Source organism: Cimex lectularius, unplaced genomic scaffold (assembly GCF_000648675.2).
Source record: "Cimex lectularius strain Harlan isolate CLEC.00 unplaced genomic scaffold, Clec_2.1 scaffold125, whole genome shotgun sequence".
In the NCBI taxonomy this organism is placed as follows: domain Eukaryota; kingdom Metazoa; phylum Arthropoda; class Insecta; order Hemiptera; family Cimicidae; genus Cimex; species Cimex lectularius.
Window position 1 is genome coordinate 321,104 of NW_019392662.1, and position 20,472 is coordinate 341,575.

General features: G+C 34.8%; 1 protein-coding gene across 1 annotated transcript; it reads left to right on the top strand.

Moving 5' to 3' along the window:
- Positions 1-18,167, top strand: LOC106668691 (cofilin/actin-depolymerizing factor homolog). Its single transcript, XM_014397663.2, has 4 exons — positions 1-392; positions 14,419-14,542; positions 16,960-17,210; positions 17,281-18,167. Exons 1-4 carry the CDS (start codon positions 390-392, stop codon positions 17,347-17,349), a joined length of 447 nt encoding a protein of 148 aa, XP_014253149.2. The 5' UTR covers positions 1-389; the 3' UTR covers positions 17,350-18,167.
- The last annotated feature ends 2,305 nt before the right edge of the window (positions 18,168-20,472 follow it).

Here is a 20,472-nt window from a genome sequence, read left to right on the forward strand (position 1 = left end):
ACAAAGTAGTCCCGGTGTCGTTTAAAAACCGCCGGAGTTGAACCGACTTTCCAGGAGATTTTTTCCTCCAAAACGCGGATTTCGTCGAAAAAGGCTCAGCAGTGTCGTAATGAACGACTTTTGAAGGAAATGAGTCGGTGAGGGCGGAAGGGGTCAAGTTAAGGCGTCTGGTGGTGGGGTCGGCGGTCGCCTCGGGTGGCGGATGAATACACGAATCTCCCTCCGGGACTAAAATTAATTTCCCGGCGGTTCAATTCAGTCGGCAGTGAAACGGAGTGAACCACCACCCTCTCTCCGTCAACCGTGACCCGCTAGACTTACGATTCTAAGTGAATTACTTTTACTTTTTATTAATCGCCGCAACCCCGAAAGGATATCGCACAAAGGAAATGGTGAGTTGTTTAGTTGTAAGCGATGACTTTTCCAAGTCCAGCCGTTCTTGGGCGACCGGTAGTTTTCCGGAGAATAACTGGGCAGTCGGACATGCCGGCTCCGCCATTTTTTGCCCTCGCTCGCCTTATTCACCGGCCGACGGGTTTTTCACGATTTTCCAACCGGCGGGGACATAAGAGAGCCGCTTTTCCGGAGGCGAGCGAGAGGCCTAAAGCCGAATTTCCACGCGTATCCGGGGCCGGGCCGGACAGCCGGGGTACGACGGCGTGGACACGCTCCTCCACGGATTCTGCCCTCGTTCTCTCTTCCATTCCTGACCAGACTACGGATCAAAACAAAACAAAAATCAAAAATCTCTCTTTAAAATAACCAAAATCTAAATGAAACTAAATTCTGGTCAATTCCATAAAGGCTGCATGCGAAGAACCGCCTCTCACAACATCCACTTTTGATCATATTTACTTAAACGACTTATTAAAAACTGCGATAAGACTTGGTCCTGTAATATTTCGCCGAGACGAAACTAAATCCATCTTCAAAAAAAAACTTAGATTTTTTAAAACAACCAAACTAATACTGAGAATTAAATATAGAAAAAATTGAGAATCTTCTTTGTATGGTGTAAAAGCGATACCGGTACGTGTCTGGTATGATGAGCCGGGGGCGGCGTTCCAACGGGCGGGGTGGCGTCCTCCGACTCTCTTCAATTCGGTATACGTGTTCATCAAATTTTCCACGAAACTGCGATTTTCCCATCATCAAAACAAATTTTCTTCCTCCTTTAAATTAGTTTTTTTAAATAAATATCATTAAAATAATATTTTAGTTTTATATCTCTGCCCGATGATTATTAACAAATTAGGCTATTCAGGGTTACAATAAAGACCGTCTCATGAATTTTTTAATTCTGTGAGAACTAGTGCGATCAACTTTATGACCGCCTCTTGTCTTCATATTTCATTTTCTCGAGTTTTCCGTGCTACAATTTATTTTCCATAAATTGCTTTTCACATTTTCAATGATTATTAAGGTGGAAAACTCCAGTGTTCAGAAAAGTTTGATTTTCCACTGACAAGCTTTTATGATAAATAAAGGAATTAATCAAATTCGTCTTTCGTCGAGGTTTTTTTTTCATATCCCTATTTATAATTAGATTTAATTATTTATTTGTGTGAATAGCAGTGGATCTCAGCATGAGGACATTAATTGTTCCTTCTTGGTGATTACTTGGAAGGAATTATAAGGAAAATAAAGATTAAAAAAAACTGTTCTGATTACATCGGAAACGATTAATGTACATAAAGGAAGCGTTGGCTTATTTTGTCATTTTAGGCTACCAAAAATACTCAAATGACTATATCTTAACCCTTTTCTCACCCACTGCATAATGCACACGCAACATTATTTAGCCTTTGATATAATAATTATTACAATTTTCTAGGAAAAATGTCAATTTTTTTCAATTACGCAATTTTTAATCTAACTGTGACTGTGCAGGAGTAATAGTCATGCGATGATGTTGCTTGTGGCTTGGAAATATTTTTTGCAGTCCTCACAATTTGAAAGAGAGGGTCAAAATCATCTGTCCACACTCCAGAGAAATTTATGAACAAGAAAATGCCCATAAACTTTCATTTAACATGAGATGTTCAACTTTTTAAAACAGTTAAATGAAAGGTTTTATAGTTGAAAACAGTTTTAATTAAAGATCCAAAAGAGTTTTTCATTTAACTTTATAAAACAGTTAAACGTACCTTTAAAACATTATGTACTTAAATTAGACCAGTAAAACATAAATAAATTGTTTACTTAACAGATTATCCCACAACTAATTCAATCCAGAATTTTGTAAATCCTCTACTTACAGGCAGTTTTATTCAAAGTAATGTTTGATTTATGTATATTTGCTTTTTATTGTTCGTATATTTTTTTGAGAAATTTAAGCAAGGTTAGTAATTTGAGCGGAATTTCCTTGACTTTCCTATGCTTAGCCCAAGTCATATCTGATCAAAAGATGAACATGATTGGAATGTATAATTCAAGTATAAATTAATCATCTTAGTTGTTTTAGTGTTTTATTAAGAAACTTGGGATATGTGGAGGCGTTATGAAAATTATTCTACCCTTGACTTCCTGCCTATTCATGGAAAATATAAGCACCTCGGGTTGGTGGATTCATTTGGAACAACGGTCTGGAATCCCTTTTATGATTAACTTCTGGCATTCCATACCTTTTAATGTCCTGTTCACTCTAGCTTATCTATCCTCTCCTGCATGCCAGGTCGAAAGTTAGAATTGTATGTTTAAGTTGGAAATATCGACTTTTTCACTCAAAAACACTGGATCACGGCATGGTCTTGAAGAAGAAAGCTAATTCAGTTGTAACTGTCAAGCTTTCGACATATTTTAAGGTCATCATCAGGGCAAAACAAGCAAATATGGCTGTACAGATTAGTTTTTTACAGGCGATCTTAAATCCTTTTTTTAAGTAGTTATTAACCTTTAGTTGGAAAACAACTTACTGTGAGTAGGAACTATCTTTTTAAAAAAGGATTGAACACCGCACTCACTCCATCTTTCATCATTTTTACTGGCGATCTTAAATTTCCTTGAAGACCGACTCAGTCCCAACATTGTCAAGGACTGTAACAGTATTAGTAACAGTAGAAAACTGTTACCGTCCTTGGCAGTGTCGGGACTGAGTCGGTCTTTAAGGAAATTTAAGATCACCTGAAAAAAACGAATCTGTACAGCTATATTTAAGGTTGTTTTGCCCTGATGATGATCTTGATCCAGTGTTCAAAAGTTAGAATCGCTGGTCAAACCTGTCTTAAGATTTCGCTACATTTTTCCATATTTGAGCTTTTAATTATATTTATATTGTAAAAATTATACTAGAAATGTAGTGATTGGTCTGTAGGAATTATTCACTGTGATCTGCTTCCGGGTGGGGGGCTTTTTTTAATGCAACATTTGTGCAATACTTAAATCATGGTATGAAAAGTTTCACCATTCCAAATAGAAACCGAGCCCGGATTTCCTCGAATAGTTTTTCCTCTTTTTTTTTCTCGCAACCCATTATCAAATTCGTTTGAATTTAAGAGGTAAAGTCTGGCTGGTGACTCATAAGAGATAGTGAGTCATTCACTCCTCCAAGCGGGGCTCATTCGACCCTTCAAAATAATCCATGCCTCATTCCGAATCACGTTTTAGAGGCCCTCTGAATAACTTAATAAGACGTTATAATGACGAACTTGTCATTTTTGCGTATCTAATTAATTTATCGTTCTTGACACTGTTGTGGACAAGAAGAAAACAGCTTGACATGGTACAAGTTGACTGGGAATTGGTTAAACATGTCTGGATTCATGTTTTCCCTCGTGTATTTCTATTCTGGCCATTACCTTTTTTCGCCTTACGGACATTAAAGTGGTCAGTTTGACAGACAAAGGATTTAAAATAAGAAAATTGAGGGCTTGTGGATGACTCGTACTGATGAGACATAATGTGAAGTTTCAGCTGCCCGACGTCACCGACCGCACACTTTATACTGCCAGATGGGTCTTCCTAAATATCTCCTATTTAGGTTGTCGGACAACATAAATCATTTTAGACGTGATAGCTTAAGTAGCTTTTGCCAGGCTTATCTCAGACAGCTTTTTATTATTTTAACATACGATTTTAATTTGTTTGAAAATAAACAATAAACAGTGACAATAGCTCACAATTAGCTAACTAAAAGACAGCCATTGGTTCAATTTATTGTGATTTTCTTTTTAAATTTTCCGTCGGGCTTCACGCCTTCATCAGTCTTATTAGCGAGAAGAGGCGAGCTCGTATTGATTTTACTGGTGATCATTTTTATTTTATCCCCTGTGGGGGAGGGATGAAATAAAAAATAAAGCGCCTTGCCATTTTTTAAATACCCCTTCGTGCCAAAAACCCACTTTTTAGTGTCTATTTTGGAGACTTTATGTATTAAGCTGGCTCCGCATGAATATATTTGGCGATGGACGAACATTTAGGAGTAAATTTTCTTCTGGCAATGCTACACTATTGGTTAATTGACTTAATTTTAACTTAGACGATATGAAAATTGACGACTAGTGAACCTTTTATTCCCGCCATGTAGTAAAGTAATGTAATTTATTTATTTCTCCTCTTAAGAAAAACATCACATTTTTAGGGGCTTATTTTTAAATTTTTGGGAAAACTAGCCATTTTTAGTGATGCTTATTTTCCACTTTTATTATTATTAATATTAGTAGTAGTAGTATGACCCTTTCATTTAGCTGTAACAATTTGTCTTCACACTTTAACTACGAATTTTAAAAAAAGTCTTATTCTTTAATGATCAATTTTTTGGCAACCGTGTAGTGAAGCAATTTGGGTCCACGCTATCTTTCCTTATGTTTTTCCTTTGCAAAAACAATATTTTTAGGGTTTAAGTTTTCAATTTGTGAGAAAACTGCACTATGTATGGTGATTAGTGACCGTTAGTCGATTATTCAGAAATGGAAGAGATGCGGTCTGGTGTGAACTAGGTTTCAGAAAAACATTTTTTTTATCGTGCCATCGTTTCTATCTTTATTAAGATCATCTTCAGGGTCTGGGATTTACAAACATTGTTTAAATTTAACAAAAACATGTAGGATGTGGCAAAAAGTGAATTTATACAATGCAAAAAAATATTTTTTATATTCAATCAAAGTATTTCGACTCATTCAAAGTTTTGATTGAATATTTAAAAAAAAAAAAATATTTTTTTCATTGGGTAAATTCGCTTTTTTCCACATCCTACATGTTTTTGTTAAATTTAAACAATGTTTGTAAATCTCAGGCCCTGAAGATGATCTCAATAAAGATCGAAACGTTGGCACGATAAAGAAAATGTTTTTTCTGAAACCTACATCACACCCAGACCGCATCTCCAGATTTCTGAATAGTAATAAACTGCACTATATTGATTTCCAGTATTTCTTTTTAACTTTTATTCGTGATAATTGTATATCTGTATATAAGCCTTGAGAATTTGCATTTTATTCTCACCTTTTTCTTAATACTTTGTAGTTTCTTGGATAGGATCTCATGTTTTTCTTTTTTAATTTGGTATTTTCATGGATAGGATATCACATTTTCTCCTTTTTCTTAAAATTTGATAGATTCCTGGATAAGGATCTCATATTATCAACTTTTTCTTGAAATTTGGTATTCTTGGGTAGTATTTCATATTTTCTCCTTTTTCTTAAAATTTTGTATTTTCATCGGTAGGATCTCATATTTTCTCTTAAAATTTGGTATTCTTGGATAGGATTTCATATTTTCTCATTTTTCTTAAAATTTTGTATTTTCATGGATAGCATCTCATATTTTCTACTTTCTCTTAAAATTTGGTCTTTTCATGGATAGGATCTCATATTCTCAATTTTTCTTAAAATTTGGTAATCTTGGAATAGGATCTCTTATATTCTCATTTTTTCTTAAAATTTTGTGTTTTCATAGATAGAATATATTTTCTCCTTTTTGTTAAAATGTGTAGTTTCTTGGATAGGATCTCATATTTTCTCTTTTTTCAGTATTAGACCATCATCGTACAAAATAAATTTAATCAAGACTCCTCCTTAGTTTCACATTTTGCGCTCACCGAATAAAATTAAATGTTGAATAAGACCCCCACCTCATTTCTCGAGGTGTGAGTCAACACCTGGATTGTTCATGCTTCGACCCAAGCACTGATAAATCGTACGAGGACATACATTTACGAAGTTTGAAACAAAAACCTATGCCCAATTTAATAATAAATAGTGAGCTCTGAAGAGAGTCCAGGGACGTGGCCCGAAATGCATTAGCAATTAAATATTTTGCTTAAAAATAAATGGGTTTTAGTTAAAAAATAAATAAATAAATAAATAAAACGGTCCATTCTGAATGGGTTTCTAGCTGTGAAAATGCGGCAGGGACGAAATTTTGGCCCTCTCCCAAAACTGCTTCCCGCCGGTGATAAACGTTTTCCGTTTCTGTATGCCCCAGGATTCGGTGTTGGATTACCCTATCATGTTTCGACTTCGGTTTTTTTCTCTCTTTTTTTCCCAAAACGAGATTTCAAACGGGTGAAACACATTGTTTATTGTATTCTCTTATCTCCCTAATACCATATATTCTTTATTGCTGTGACTCAGTTTTTTCGTTGAAGAACGTAATAAGTCTCTCTCTTCGTTGACTGGGAGACAATACGCGAAATCTTCATTAAACGATTGGAACAAAAATTAAGCGTGAACTATCCGTGAATCTCAAAGAAATTTTTCTTAAAAAGAAAAGGGGTCACCTTTTATTGAGTATGGTTTAAATAGGCTTAAATTTTAAAAAGCACTTAAATTGGTAAGTGGAGTTTTCAATTTTAGCATAGGTTTTATTTATTTTTTCGTTTTGGATGTTAATCCTGGTTTTTTAACCCTAGTGCAAATTAAATACAAAAATAAATGTTAGTAAATCCCAGGCTCTGAAGATGATCTGAATAAAGATCGAAACGTTGGGACGATAAAGAAAATCTTTTTCTGAAACCTACATCACACCAGACCGCATCTCACGATTTCTGAACAATTATCGTTTAACGGCCACTAATCACCATACAAAAATAAGTATAAAAGACAAGACCTTTTATTATTTATCCAACTCAATGATTCTGACTTAATTGGTGAAGTACGTTCATCTTCTATGCTTTATACGATGGCAGTGCGTTGATACAAGTGCCTGTTGCAAAAATACATTTTACTAATTTCAAGGAATATTCTAGTATTATTGTGTGAAATAGGTATACATATAATCAACCATTATAAATACAATTTGCTTTTCTGCTGAAACATTTTTTTAAAGATATTTTTAAAATTTAAAATATCTTAGAATTTCAAGGGATATTTTCAATATTTTATCGTCAACCAATGTGCTTTTGTTATCTTAAACACATTATTATCTCTTCCACTCGACACCGATTACCAATTAGAAACTCATATTTTCTATGGCAAATTGTTGGCAAAGGAAAATTGTTTGAAGTCAGTTAAAAAAAAAAAATGTTCGTTTTATTCGCTTTCTTAATTATTATTGGTTAAATAAAATAAATAATATATATATTTATGTGGTTAACATTCCGTCAGACGTGATCGTTTAAGTTTGCTATTCGTGTCATTCCATCAACCTTGGATCTTTTCTACCTTGAGAACCCATTGCCTTATTTGGTACACATTTCTATGGAGGAAGAAAATATAAATTTCTGAAGTGGAGTCGACAAAATTTTCCAGTATTATTTCTTTAGGAGTCGTGTATGAATATGAATCGTGAAAGTCTGTTTCTACGGTTGATTTATGCCGAAGAAAAGCGGGGTTTTAAATTAGACCAACACGATTGTGTTATGCCGGACCTCCTCTGAGCGTTTGGGAGCCCTCCACTAAACAATAAGGACATGTGTTGTGTAAACGTGCATCCGAATAAAAAGCACATACAGAGTGAGGGAGAAAAAAAATTATAAAGGGTGGAACTCCCCTTCTAACAGGCCATGTGGGAATTTGTAAATCTATTTTTAAATTTACCCCTCACACACACCTCAACTGCTAACGAAATAATTAAAAAACAAAAATCTAGCGAAACCGTTTCTGCCTGTTGTAAAAGTAGGGGAGAAAAATAGTTAAAAGTGCATCGATTTTAAACCTTAGGGTCGCCTAAGTACATATATCATAAGTGTGGGATTTAGTGGCAACCGTTATAAGGCAGTCAGGTTTCCAAATATATTTAATGTTCTCTCCTTCTCGAAATGTGAAGTGTCATTAGCTTGTATGCCTTAAAAGGAAGGAGCCTCTTCCTCTTTTTTGCATTAACAATACACGAATGTTTTAGGGTGGAGTTCTTGAATTAAACTGAGTCTCATTTAAAAAAAATGCAGATTTCAAATTTTGTACGAATCTATTCAGTAACAAAACTGATGTTTATATCTTATTTAGCCTTTAAAAATAAAAGCACACAGCTGAAAATATTCGAACCAATTTCATCTAGTCTTTCATCCTTTCCATGTACCGCAACCTGAGTATTTAGAATTTTAAGAACGGAAAATCCAGCAGTTCCCCCAGCAAGATAAAAGCGGTAAAATAAATTTGAAAAGTCGTATCCTTGCTTGACGTCAGGTTTTATAGCCAAATAAGGCGGCATTGCTGGTGGAGTTCCTTCTAAGGGAAGTTGATGATTGCTCTCCCCTCCCTTCTCTCTCACTCTCACNCTATAATTTACTTCTTTCTTTTGTTCTCTCTCTCTCTTTCTATATTTTATTTATTTCATTTGTTCTCTCTCTTCTATCTTATCTCTTCCAATATTTTGATTTTTTCATTTGTTCTCTCTCATCTGTATCTCTCTTTCTATATTTTCCTTCTTTCACTTGTTCTCTCTCTCATTTATCTGCCTCTCTCTTTCTACATTTTATTTTTTTCATTTGTTTTCTCTCTCTATTTAGTATTCTCCCACTCTTTTTTTCTCACAAGTGACTCTCTTTTTCACTCTCCATCTATCTCTCTTGTTCTTTACCATTATTTTTTCTTTCACTTCCCTTCTCTTCCTCTTTCTATATTTTAGTTCTTTCATTTTTGTAGTTTTCTCTCTCTCATCTACCTGACTATCTCTTTCTATATTTTGCTATTTTCATTTGTTCTCTCTCACACTCACTCCATCTCCCATCTATTTAATATTCTCCTTCTTTTTTTTCTCACACGTGACTCTCTTTTTCACTCTCCCTCTATCTCTTTTGTTCTTTTTCATTATTTTTTCTTTCAGTCCCAAACTCTTTCTCTCCACTCTGCCTACCAACCTTTAATAATATTACATTTTTTCTCAGCATATTTATTTATTTATCCAGTTCTGCCTCCGACACTCGAAGATAGTTTTTCTCCTGATTTTCATACGTTTTATCATTTCTCTTCACGCTATTCCCTAACCTGCACAAAAACAAATAAAAGAAGAAAATGTAAGATTATATTTTCTTCTTTCATTTGTTTTCTCTCTCTTTATCCAACACGCGGATAGAAACCTAAACAACCTTCAAGGAACGGTAATCTAAACTTAGCACAGGTTCACCGATAATAGCAATAATTAAATATTATTTTAAGAAAGACGAAATGTTAAATATTTGCTTGTGTTGTTTTGGCTTTGTTATCATATGACTAAACTTAAACTCCCTCTCCTCTTCCCTTTATCTCTCCTTTCGAAGATACATTACTATTATGCAGAGAGAGAGAGAGTGTGTGTGTGTATGCGTGTTGTAGATTGAGAGAAAAAGGAAGGGTTTAATAGCAGAGAGGGAGAGAGAGAGACTATAATATCTCTGAGATTTTCCGTTCTAATGCTATTCAGTTAGTTATTTATTAATTAGTAACACAAATAGCTATACAAAGAAGAAATAGACTTATTAACGAAGTCCTTAAAATTGGCGGGTTTTTCTTCATTTCGTGACAAGATCATCCTATTGGGGCTTGGATTTCATTTTCCGGTTCCATGGCCGGTATATCCTCCTTAAGGAAACCACAAGTTCAGAAGCAATTTTTTATTGCGGTTGCAGTTTACCTCTTCCATGCTTCGTCGGCAGTTGCAGTAAGCAATGATTTAGACGTTTACTAGAGTCCTGGAAACACCCACCACTGGTCGTCACCCCTTGTGGTCTACGTGAGGAGCTCGGTTCATACTTATAACCCCTACCATTATATCCACACATTTTATTGGGATTTCAATATAAATATGATTTATAAAAAGTTTTGGTTGGTTTTATACGATTTAACAGATTTTTTCAAGGAACCTGCACGCAGATTTCACATATATCTATTATTTATTGTTAAAAGTTTCAAGTCGATTGGACTATATGCATCATCATATGAAATTGTTGTATATAAGTTAAGATAAAAATCTCAGTCGGACTTCAAAACTGAAACATGGCATTTTTTTGAACGGTTTTTGTGAAAACACGTATCATTTTCACAAGGTCATAAATATTTAAAGTTAAACAGCTTTTGTTTGCTTTAGGCCAATTTCCTAGCATAAGCCCCAGCTCAATATTTAAAGTATTGGACAAGTTCTGGCCACTAAAACGGACCAACACTAATAGAAAGTTGAAAATTTTTAAAATAAAAATAAAATTCTTATTGCCATGAAATTGGAATTTTAACACAAATCTCAACATCAAACCACTATAAGTATAATAATTTATATAATGGTTGCTTATGCTGCATCAGACTTGACAAAACAACGACCCAGCCCCTCCCTTCCGGATTCCACGTTAAAAATATTCTTCGGCCACGTGGTGATGATCCTGCTGGAATTGTCTGTACTAGGAGGATTGATCTTTCAGCCATTTGTCACGTAGTAGGGACTATGACCTCTTGACTATAACGTGAAAAATTCACTACACATAACATCATCATTCCAGATTATACAATTTCAACTTTGAACCAATAAATATCTCTACGTTTATAATTTTTCTATTACAAAAATCAACTATTATTGATCGCACATTTCTGTTGTGTTCAAAAAATCTCTTGCATTTTTTTGACAAAGTCATTGCTATAATAATAAATCCACTATCACTTGAAAACGTATTTGTTAAATTTAGCTTTACTAATATGCTTTTGACTCTGATAACTTCAATGAGTCATTGGAGAACACGAGGTTGCCCTTGTCTTTTCTTATTGCACAACCCAACCGTCGATGGGTAAGACTGCGGATTCCATTCAGATTGTAAAACCGACTGTCGAAATACTCAGGAAGGAAAGGTCATTCGATCGATTATAGAGTGACGTGGTGGGGCCGGCATAAAAACGTCGGTCTGCTTTACCGTGCGTCTGGTTGGTACGTCTGTCCCGACGTCCACCACCACCACCACCACCATTTTTCTTCTTCGGCTCCGGCGAGTTGAATGACTCATTGGTACCCGGTTGGAAGGGGACGTCAGCTAGAAAAAGACCCCCTGCTTCATGCCACATCAGCCGGCAGCCCGTACAAAAAGTCAGGCAGCCACCTGGCTCTGTCTTAACATCATCAAACCTTATACGTTTGACATCCATCGTAATATTTATCGGATAATCGTGTGGTCAGCTGAAAATAAAAAATTAACGAGTGTTATCTGTATAAACTTAAATAGATTTAATTGTAGACCACTTTGTCATATTAACATCTAAACGGTCTAATGAATAAATTGCATGCATCCTTAAAGGTTAATTTAGAGTTAATTGCATTGTTTAACTCATGCATATAACAAGTTGTCTACCATGGTTCAAACACGTTTAAAAAATCTTTTCACAACTACAGGTAACTACTCGTTTTTGTTTTATAGTCGAGTAATCCAATCCAGTCAGCCAAAACGGCCACACGACAACCCACAAGTTAATCGACTCATGTCAGCATGTATGATTGATGATTTCTCTGGCTAAGCTTCATCATCTATTGTGCTTTGCTCATATGAAACTTAGTTGACTGATTCTGACGTAACAACATAACGTGTTTATCCAAACTTGCCCTTACTATCTGAACATTAAAAGACTCATCCATGGCAGAATAACTGTGCACGATGCCTAACAATACTTTCGCGTGTCCTTTTCTTCTGAGGCCGAAAATACAGGTTCCGCACAACTTGCACCTATATTTTTGAATTGCCGGAATAAATTGTTTCGGCTTTGCGGATTTCTAATAACTGTTTATCCAAAGTGTCTGAGAAACGGTTGTGTTCTGCCGAGAAATGTAACGGTCGGTTGCGTGTGGCCGAGGGAATTAGCCTGTGGAGGAACGCAATTAGCCCTTTGCTCTTTCAGACTGATCTCCGAGACTAATCGGATCTCCGTGGCACTTCTAGGAGTTGAAAACTGCTGCTTCCGAAAGTCGGGATCTTCTCAACAGATGGCTTAATAGGAGGAATATATTCAGACAGTCGAGCTATAATCTGAACTGTCATTTTCTCATTGTCCCTGATGTATGTTTTTTTTGTCATAATTTATTTATACGAGTCATTTATATCTTAGACAATGACATGAGACACTTTTCCTCTGATATTTCTTTTAAATGCTTCTGTAATTTATAGGAGTGGCAGATACAATGGGATTTTCTGAACCACTAGGATGATCGCCACTCAATTGTGTAAATAAATAGGAAATGTAATTATTTCTCACCCCCAAATTATCCCTATAAGGTCAATTTCTCGTGGATGTGTTGCACGGAGCGTGTGCAGGCAATTGGACCTCGTATGAAATTAGTTTTACCCAACCCCAAACGATTTCTCTCCCCTTGATGAATGCTATTGATTTCATGTAACTCCGGAGGGTGGGAGAGTCACAATCAACGAAATTTACATCCCTATCGATTTTCCAGCGTTCGAGACGCCTAGGGGAGCCTGGATCGAATTCCGGTCTGGGTGACGGGTTTCTTCTTGGATGCAGTAGGGGGTGTCTCATACCTTCCCGTAGGGGAGAGGACAAACATTTTGCATCTAGCCTCTGCAGGCAAGGATTTCATTACAGCCCAAAAACGATATTCCTTTCTGTAGACATCCCAAGCGCACTAAGTTTTTATTAGATTTGAACAACCCGAGTAGAGCCCCTATCTTAGCAGCAATTGTAAAAGATACGGCTTGTACATTTAAGAATGTGGGCTGCGTTCCTAGGGGGAAAATCGAATTAAAATTCCGTCCACAATTTTATGCTAGGGCTAAGGGTCTCTACAGCTAATTTTTATTTCAGAGCCATGTTCCGACAAACAGGAAGCGTTTCCGCTCATGCTCAGTTAAGGAAATGTAATGTACAGTTATTTATATTAGAAAGACTGGCTCCTTCACGCACAGAAGAGAACTTTCTTTTTTCTCGCACTTCCTCATCCGCAGTTATGCTGTTCGTATGCGTAGACGTTTAAACCTATAAATACGGCTCTAAACCCGTTTTGAATCGTTCCTCGACTCGTCTATATTCGTGGATATAGAATATCAGTGTAAAATTAGTCGTTTGAAAGTTATGGCCATTATTTTTGTGAACTGACCCCTGGCCTAAGTTGTCGATCTTCTGGCGACTCACCAAACGGTGTCATTTAATATCCGACCTATTTTTTTTTCCTTTCTCCATAGAAAAATAAACCTTATCAGTGACCATGATAATCCTTTCTCATTTTAAACAATAACATACGAGAAAAGTTAAAAGTGAGCATTTTTTCTCATTTCGATGTCAGCCCAGTTAGGATCATTAACTCAGTTTTTCGTAGGGGGACTCGGACAAAGTGTTGCGGGTCAGTCTAACCAAAAAAATTTATTGGCGAAAAAATTAATTCCTTTTCCAGATAATTTGTCCAAAAATTTTTAAAATTGGAGCACTAATAGTCAGTTAACAAAATTACTGAATTGAGAATTCATATACCAGGAGAGAGTGCCTTTTCCTATAAACACTATCTCTTACTTTGTTTTTTCACATTATAAAACGACAAAATTTCCAAGTAAAGACACAAAACTAATGTTGCATAAACAAGCCCACAACTAGGCAGAATTGCCTTTCAGAAAGGTTCATAGCGGTAGAATCGGTAGGAAATTAAGAACTTCTTTTGGAAACTACTTCAGAAAAACAGCCGCCCAGAAAAGTAAGGGTTTTTGACACAAAATGGACAAAATCAACCCGTTTAAGATAGGGGTTTCAAAGTTTTTATGTGGAAATATAAAAGGCATAAATAATCGGATTTGGAGGAAAAATTCATAAAATGTAGAAAAAGTTGTTCAATAGTTTTCTTGCTGGAGACTTTTTTTTAGACAAAAAATGCTTTAAAAAAAAAAGCTTGAATTTAATACATAGTAGAGAAACATTTGTACCAAATTCAATCGAAAATGGTTTACTAGTTACCGAGGAAAATTCCCTTTTAGGTTGCCCCTCAAACCACTTCTGGAATTATTAATTTTTTTAAATTATATATATTTATAACATAATATTCTATGTTTGTAGCATATAATTATATTACTTTTGTTTTGTCTTTTTTCAGGCTTCAGGAGTGACAGTATCCGATGCCTGCAAGACGACTTACGAAGAAATTAAAAAGGACAAAAAACACCGTTATGTAGTATTCTATATCCGGGACGAGAAACAAATAGACGTCGAAGTAGTTGGTAAGCAGACCAGTTCAATATATTTTTTTTCCGTAGTGAATTTCGAGCTGCTTAACGCGAAAAAAAAATACTAGCTGCTCAGAAATAGAACCAGGGACCACAGAAATAGTCTCCACTGCTAAATTGGGAAATGGCACATTTTCCCCCCAATATTTGTTTACGGAGTCCCAATACAAATAGAGATCTTGTGATTTTGAACCTTTTTTTCCCCCAAATTTCTTTTTATTTACTTATACAAACGTTCTAATCAACCCTTCCTGTACCAAAAGCTGGTTATCTTAGCCAAAATTTAAACAACGATGTTTAATGTTACATCCGTGAAACGCGAAAATAATTTAATAATTTTTATTAAATTATTTTAATTTAATTTAATAAAGTTTGCGTGTATTGGTCGGGGTGTAATATACTGGGCTCTTTAAAAGAGGTATTGTATCCGAAGTTCAGCTTGCATGCTCGTACAAATGTTTATTGGACGAACATAGCTTTAAAAACCTGTTCAGACATTAAAATCGTACTGAGATAATGTTTTATTTATTGTAATACACAACATAACACAATAAACAGGTTTGAAATGTAATAAATTGCATTGCGGAAAATAGTAATTTTCGCACGTATAAATAATTTATTATAAATATAAAACGCACCCAAAGACTAGCAGACCTGGCAAAAAGTAAACTTATCCTTAATAACCTTCGAAGGACACCGATAGAATCCAAACCGGCAGACACTCTCCCCCTTCATCACCTTTTTATCTCTAGCTGCATCCTCCCTCCCAATCTCCAGAATTTCGTTTTTCTCAGGGTGTGTACATTTGGAAAATAAAAACCAGACCACGTAAAGTTGACTCATCACGGATAAAATGCGAGACTGCGGATTTAACGGTTAAAAGGGGGGTACATTGGCCTGTGTTGATTAGAGTATTTGTGTGTTGTTTATTCTTTTAATGAAATGCTTTAGTCACGTCGGTTATTTATTGGCAGTTCCCATTTTGAGTACTAACGATTCCAGTTTTCAGTTGACGGCGGTTATACCCTTGGCTTAATGGCTGATGCCAAATTAGACTGATTTTTATTAGACGGCAAGGAAATGTCGGTTAGGATGCGAATTTACAACAAATACTGGGAAAACGGGAAAGAAAAAGTTCCGAAAATTTATAATGACCAGAATTCTTGGGAAGAAATGTGTATACTTGAATAAAAGAATTACAAAATCGTGCCTCCTTATGTAAAAACGTTTACACTTGGCGATGAAAATATTCTTATAAGTTCGTTCTTCTTCTTTTTTCCTCCATATTTAAGTAAATAACCTCAATATTAATTTTGAAACATAAAAAACTTTTTTTTCCACTTTATTGTTTCTCGAAACTGGTATTTTCGGGTGGATCTCATATGAGATCCGCCGCCTGACGTCCAAGATAGTAAACCAGCACCGCGCCTAGTTCCTGTTTGTTTTATTTATTTATTTTTCAATTGTTATTATTATTATTTCGTTTACTTTGACAATTAGTTGTTTTGTCATTATTTGAGGCAGTAAGGTTGAAATTTCATTAAAAAAAANTATATATATCAAACATTCCATTTAAAAAATATACAATAAATTTGCACTGTTTATATAAAAGTTATTATTTAATCCATTTTTGTTTAGTGGTCTAATTGACCATATTTCAATTAATTATTATTTAAGGTATGGTCTTGGTTGAGATAAAAAGTTAGTGTCATGAGTGGGATTCGAACCCACGACCTTCGGCTCAATAGACCACTTCTCTAACCACTTCACGAAGTCACGATAGTTCAAGTGTTAACTTTTTCATTTCAACCAAGACCTAATATAAAAAGAATAATAAATTGAAATAGTTGTTATTTAAATAAAACTAATCTGTAGAGGTGGTGTTCTTTGAAGCACTCGGGACACATCCAATCTTTCTGTCAGCCTGTTCTGTTTCTACAACCTGGGGAGAAGAAGAATGTTCTCACTTTTTTACCTCGTTTGCGATTGACACGGTGCTAATTGCTGTAAGGTGAAAATGCCAGGTTCAAATGTAGAGCTGGCGGATTCGAACCCAACATAGGCACACCCCGAGGGTTCATATATAACCTTGAAAAAAAAAAAAAATTCACAGGCTTCAATGGAATTACACTGGAAGCGCGTGAAATCTGGTTTCACACTGAATCTAGATTGTTCAATATGGTAATTAATAAAGTATGGGAGAAAATAATAGCCAATAAAAAACTGCGAGTTCGAAAAATGGTCTTTTTCCCCCTCCTCCTTTATTAGAAGCAAATAATGCCATTAAAAATGATTTAATAAACATTACATCTAAAAAATCCATCCCTAACCATTAGCATGTCTAGTGTACCCATTAATAGATATTCTTAGTTGATCATTAGACAATTGTTTTAAAAAAACTCTTTCTCCAGGTGATAGAAATGCAGCTTATGATCAGTTCCTTGAAGACTTACAGCAGGGCGGTACTGGTGAGTGCCGCTACGGCCTCTTCGACTTTGAATATACACACCAATGCCAAGGTACTTCTGAAGCCTCCAAGAAGCAGAAACTCTTCCTCATGTCCTGGTGTCCCGACACCGCCAAAGTTAAGAAGAAGATGTTGTACTCTTCCAGCTTTGATGCTCTTAAGAAGTCATTAGTAGGAGTACAGAAGTATATTCAGGTATTTTTTTATTTACCTATTTTTTAAATTATCCACTTCATTTTCAAATTAAAACTTTTTTTTCCCCCAGGCAACAGATTTGTCTGAAGCGTCACAAGAAGCAGTAGAAGAGAAGCTGCGTGCAACGGACAGACAGTAAAAAACACCCGAGAAAACGACATACACGCAAATTAAAAATATAAAAAAAAATAATAAAAAGGAAAGCGCAGAGGAGTTGGACGTTATTTACCTTCTACATTTAAAATTGAGACATAAAATTTAAAAACACTACAAGTATATTGAAAACACTACACTATTATAAATGTATAAAAATTAAAAAAAAGTATTTAAAACAAAAGGTTTAAAACTAATATATACCCACACAATAATAAAACTGCTGTGAGATTGTTTTAAGTCCGAGTCTGCGTACACTCTCTACTAGTCGGAGAAGGACGCGGTGTGGTTTTTGTTTTTAAATTACGATATTTGTAATTACGTTTTTAAAACGAGCCTGAAGAAAGAATTTATTATTAAATTATTTAGAAAAAAGAAGAAAGAAAGAACAAAAAATGGGATTGAAATCCCCTTGGCTGATTTTTTTCATTTTTTTTTTTCCAATCGCCTCAACTCCTCGTTTGTGAACAATCAACATTTTTAATAATGAAAAAATTTGCAAATTGTAAATTTTTGTATGCGATCGTATGCTGTTGTCTAGTGGCGGAATATACAATATATAAACAAAATATGGAGTCGTGTTTCAAGGCATTTACCGTATAATTATTATTATTATTCATTATTATAAAAAAAGATAATTATTACGTTTTTTTATGTTTTTGCTCAGTCTTGTGTACTTCCTGAAATTGGTATATATAGAAATTTTGTACTTTAAATCTTTGCGAAATCTTTATGTAGATGTATTACTCTTTTACATATTCAGGCTGAAATAATAATTATATATAAAAACTTTCATTTCTATAATCAGTTTTGTTTTCATTACCTACAATCCTGTTTGATAATCCTATATTTATAGCACATGTATGATAAATAAACATATTGTAACAAGCTGATAATTTGTACCTTATTATATTTATTAAAGCATGAAAGGATATTGGTAACTTAAAATTTGAGTCATTTAAAAAAACCTATATCATAGAGTAAAAAAAGTCCTTCCTACTGGAGTAATAATCCATATCCACGTTAAAATAAATTATTTATTTTAAACTAACTTTTTGTAATTAAAGATTTTCCTTACACGACGTGGGACTGAGGAAGGCAGATTAAACAATTTTATTTATTTACATGTCTTTTCTTCAGGCGAGTCGTATACTTCTAACTGCCTGTAATGATTGCCAAATTAGACAATTCCATTAGTTACTTCTTTCTACGTTTGCTGGGTTAAGTTAGGCCTCTTTCAGACAAGCGGTATCAAATGATTAGGAACCACCTGAACCATTTCAGTCAACTCGCCAGCCCGAAGGTACATGTGCTGCCGATTGCCAAACCACGTTATCCTGTCTGGTTGACTCACAAAAGACAATCTGGCATTGGTCCTTCACACCAGTCGTGCAGTTGATCCAACAGTTTACCATAGAAAATATTGCATTTGCAAGTTACTATGTGGAATAGTTCATTGAAGAGCCGATTAGTCCGTTTCCTCAACTCATGGAAACAAGTAATACACTTCCTTTACATTGGTGATATTTTTACCTTTCTTAAGTTGATTTAGACATTTTTTAAAATATTGTTCATGGCAATTGTGTTTGATTTGTTTATATATTTGTTATTTACATTAAATTTTTATCATTTTCTTCATACATTTCTATTGAATTTATCTGTTTAATTTTTATCATTCCTTTTCACTTCTTTTATATTTTTATACACATGTGTATTATGACACAATACTTGCAATATTTCATTTGTGTTATGTGTAGAGATTAGTGACCGTTAATCGATAGTTATTCAGATATCGTGAGATGTGGTCGGGTGTGATGTCTTTGTCTTCTTTGTAATTGTGCCATCCTTGCGTGTCGTGGCACTTGGGCACTCTCAACACGACACGCAAAGTTGGCACAATTACACAGAAGACAAACACTTTGAGCCCTGAAGATGATCTCAATAAAAGATCGAAACGTTGGCACGATAAAGAAAATGTTTTTCTGAAACCTACATCACACCCGACCGCATCTCACGATATCTGAATAACTGTGTTTGCTATGTTGAATATGTTCATATTTTTAATTTTTTTTTAAAGGTTTTTTGGAAGGTTGATGCAGAATACAATTCTTTCCTCCACTGCAACCTAAACAGGTCTTGTAGAAACCCCCCCCCCCCATAGAGTACAGCCATACATTTGAAAGTGCGCTATTCTTTATAACAAGGAGCACTTTCCTTGGTGCCTCTTCGTGGATCTCCTTGGGTATGAGAAAAGTCCTACTGAAGTGGCTGTTCCGTAAATGGGCTAACGCTTTATATTACAGGATATGTGTAATGTCTAAGGTTCCCCCTCACAGTATCAGCTTATTTCTGTCAGCTTTGCCCATCTGCTTAAGGTGGTATTTAAGAGGGCAGAGGCTGTTGTAATTATTGTTGTATGTATATTATTATGTTAAAATTATTCATTATTATTTATGTACAGTTTAAACTCATGCAGAATTTGTAACTGGGTATATTTATCCACCTAAATAAATAAATGGTTTATCACCAATGTCGTTTTTGTAATGTAATTATCTACAATGTGAACTGAACTCATCTACTTCTGAAGCTAGTATTATCTAGGATAATACCATGATTAAAGACCTTCAAAAAGCGGATTTGTACTTTTCTTTCAAAGCATTCTGCTATGTAAATCAAAACCAAGTTTTCCTCATCTAATTAAATTAATTCTTCCCTATAAGAATTATGCTTTTGTGGTATTTGGCAAGAGGCATGACTGTCATCAAACATAGAACTTATGTCCGATTAAAAACCAGTCCAGATAGCCTACTTCAAAAATATTCGGGAAGATTTTCAATGTAAAAAGGATTTAGTTGAATAACATTTGGCAATAAAATACATTAATAATGTTCTTTTTCCTTCATGTAAAAGCCTTAAACTGTTAATTATTGCAAACAAATAAATAGAATATTAAGAAATTCATCACCTGGTATTTTCATTTTTTATTCTTACCTTTGCTCTTAAAAATTGTTTTAAAAATGTTAAAAAACAATTTTTCCAGATTCGTTGTGCATTATTAATGGTTATGTGTGCTGGGTACATCGTTTTACCGGCACCAATAAAGTGTTTT

Excerpts from the sequence above, each read along its gene's own strand:
- LOC106668691 (XM_014397663.2), top strand. Across the intron at positions 14,543-16,959 it reads AATAGACGTCGAAGTAGTTG|GTGATAGAAATGCAGCTTAT; the intron begins GTAAGCAGACCA and ends CTCTTTCTCCAG. Across the intron at positions 17,211-17,280 it reads GAGTACAGAAGTATATTCAG|GCAACAGATTTGTCTGAAGC; the intron begins GTATTTTTTTAT and ends TTTTTCCCCCAG.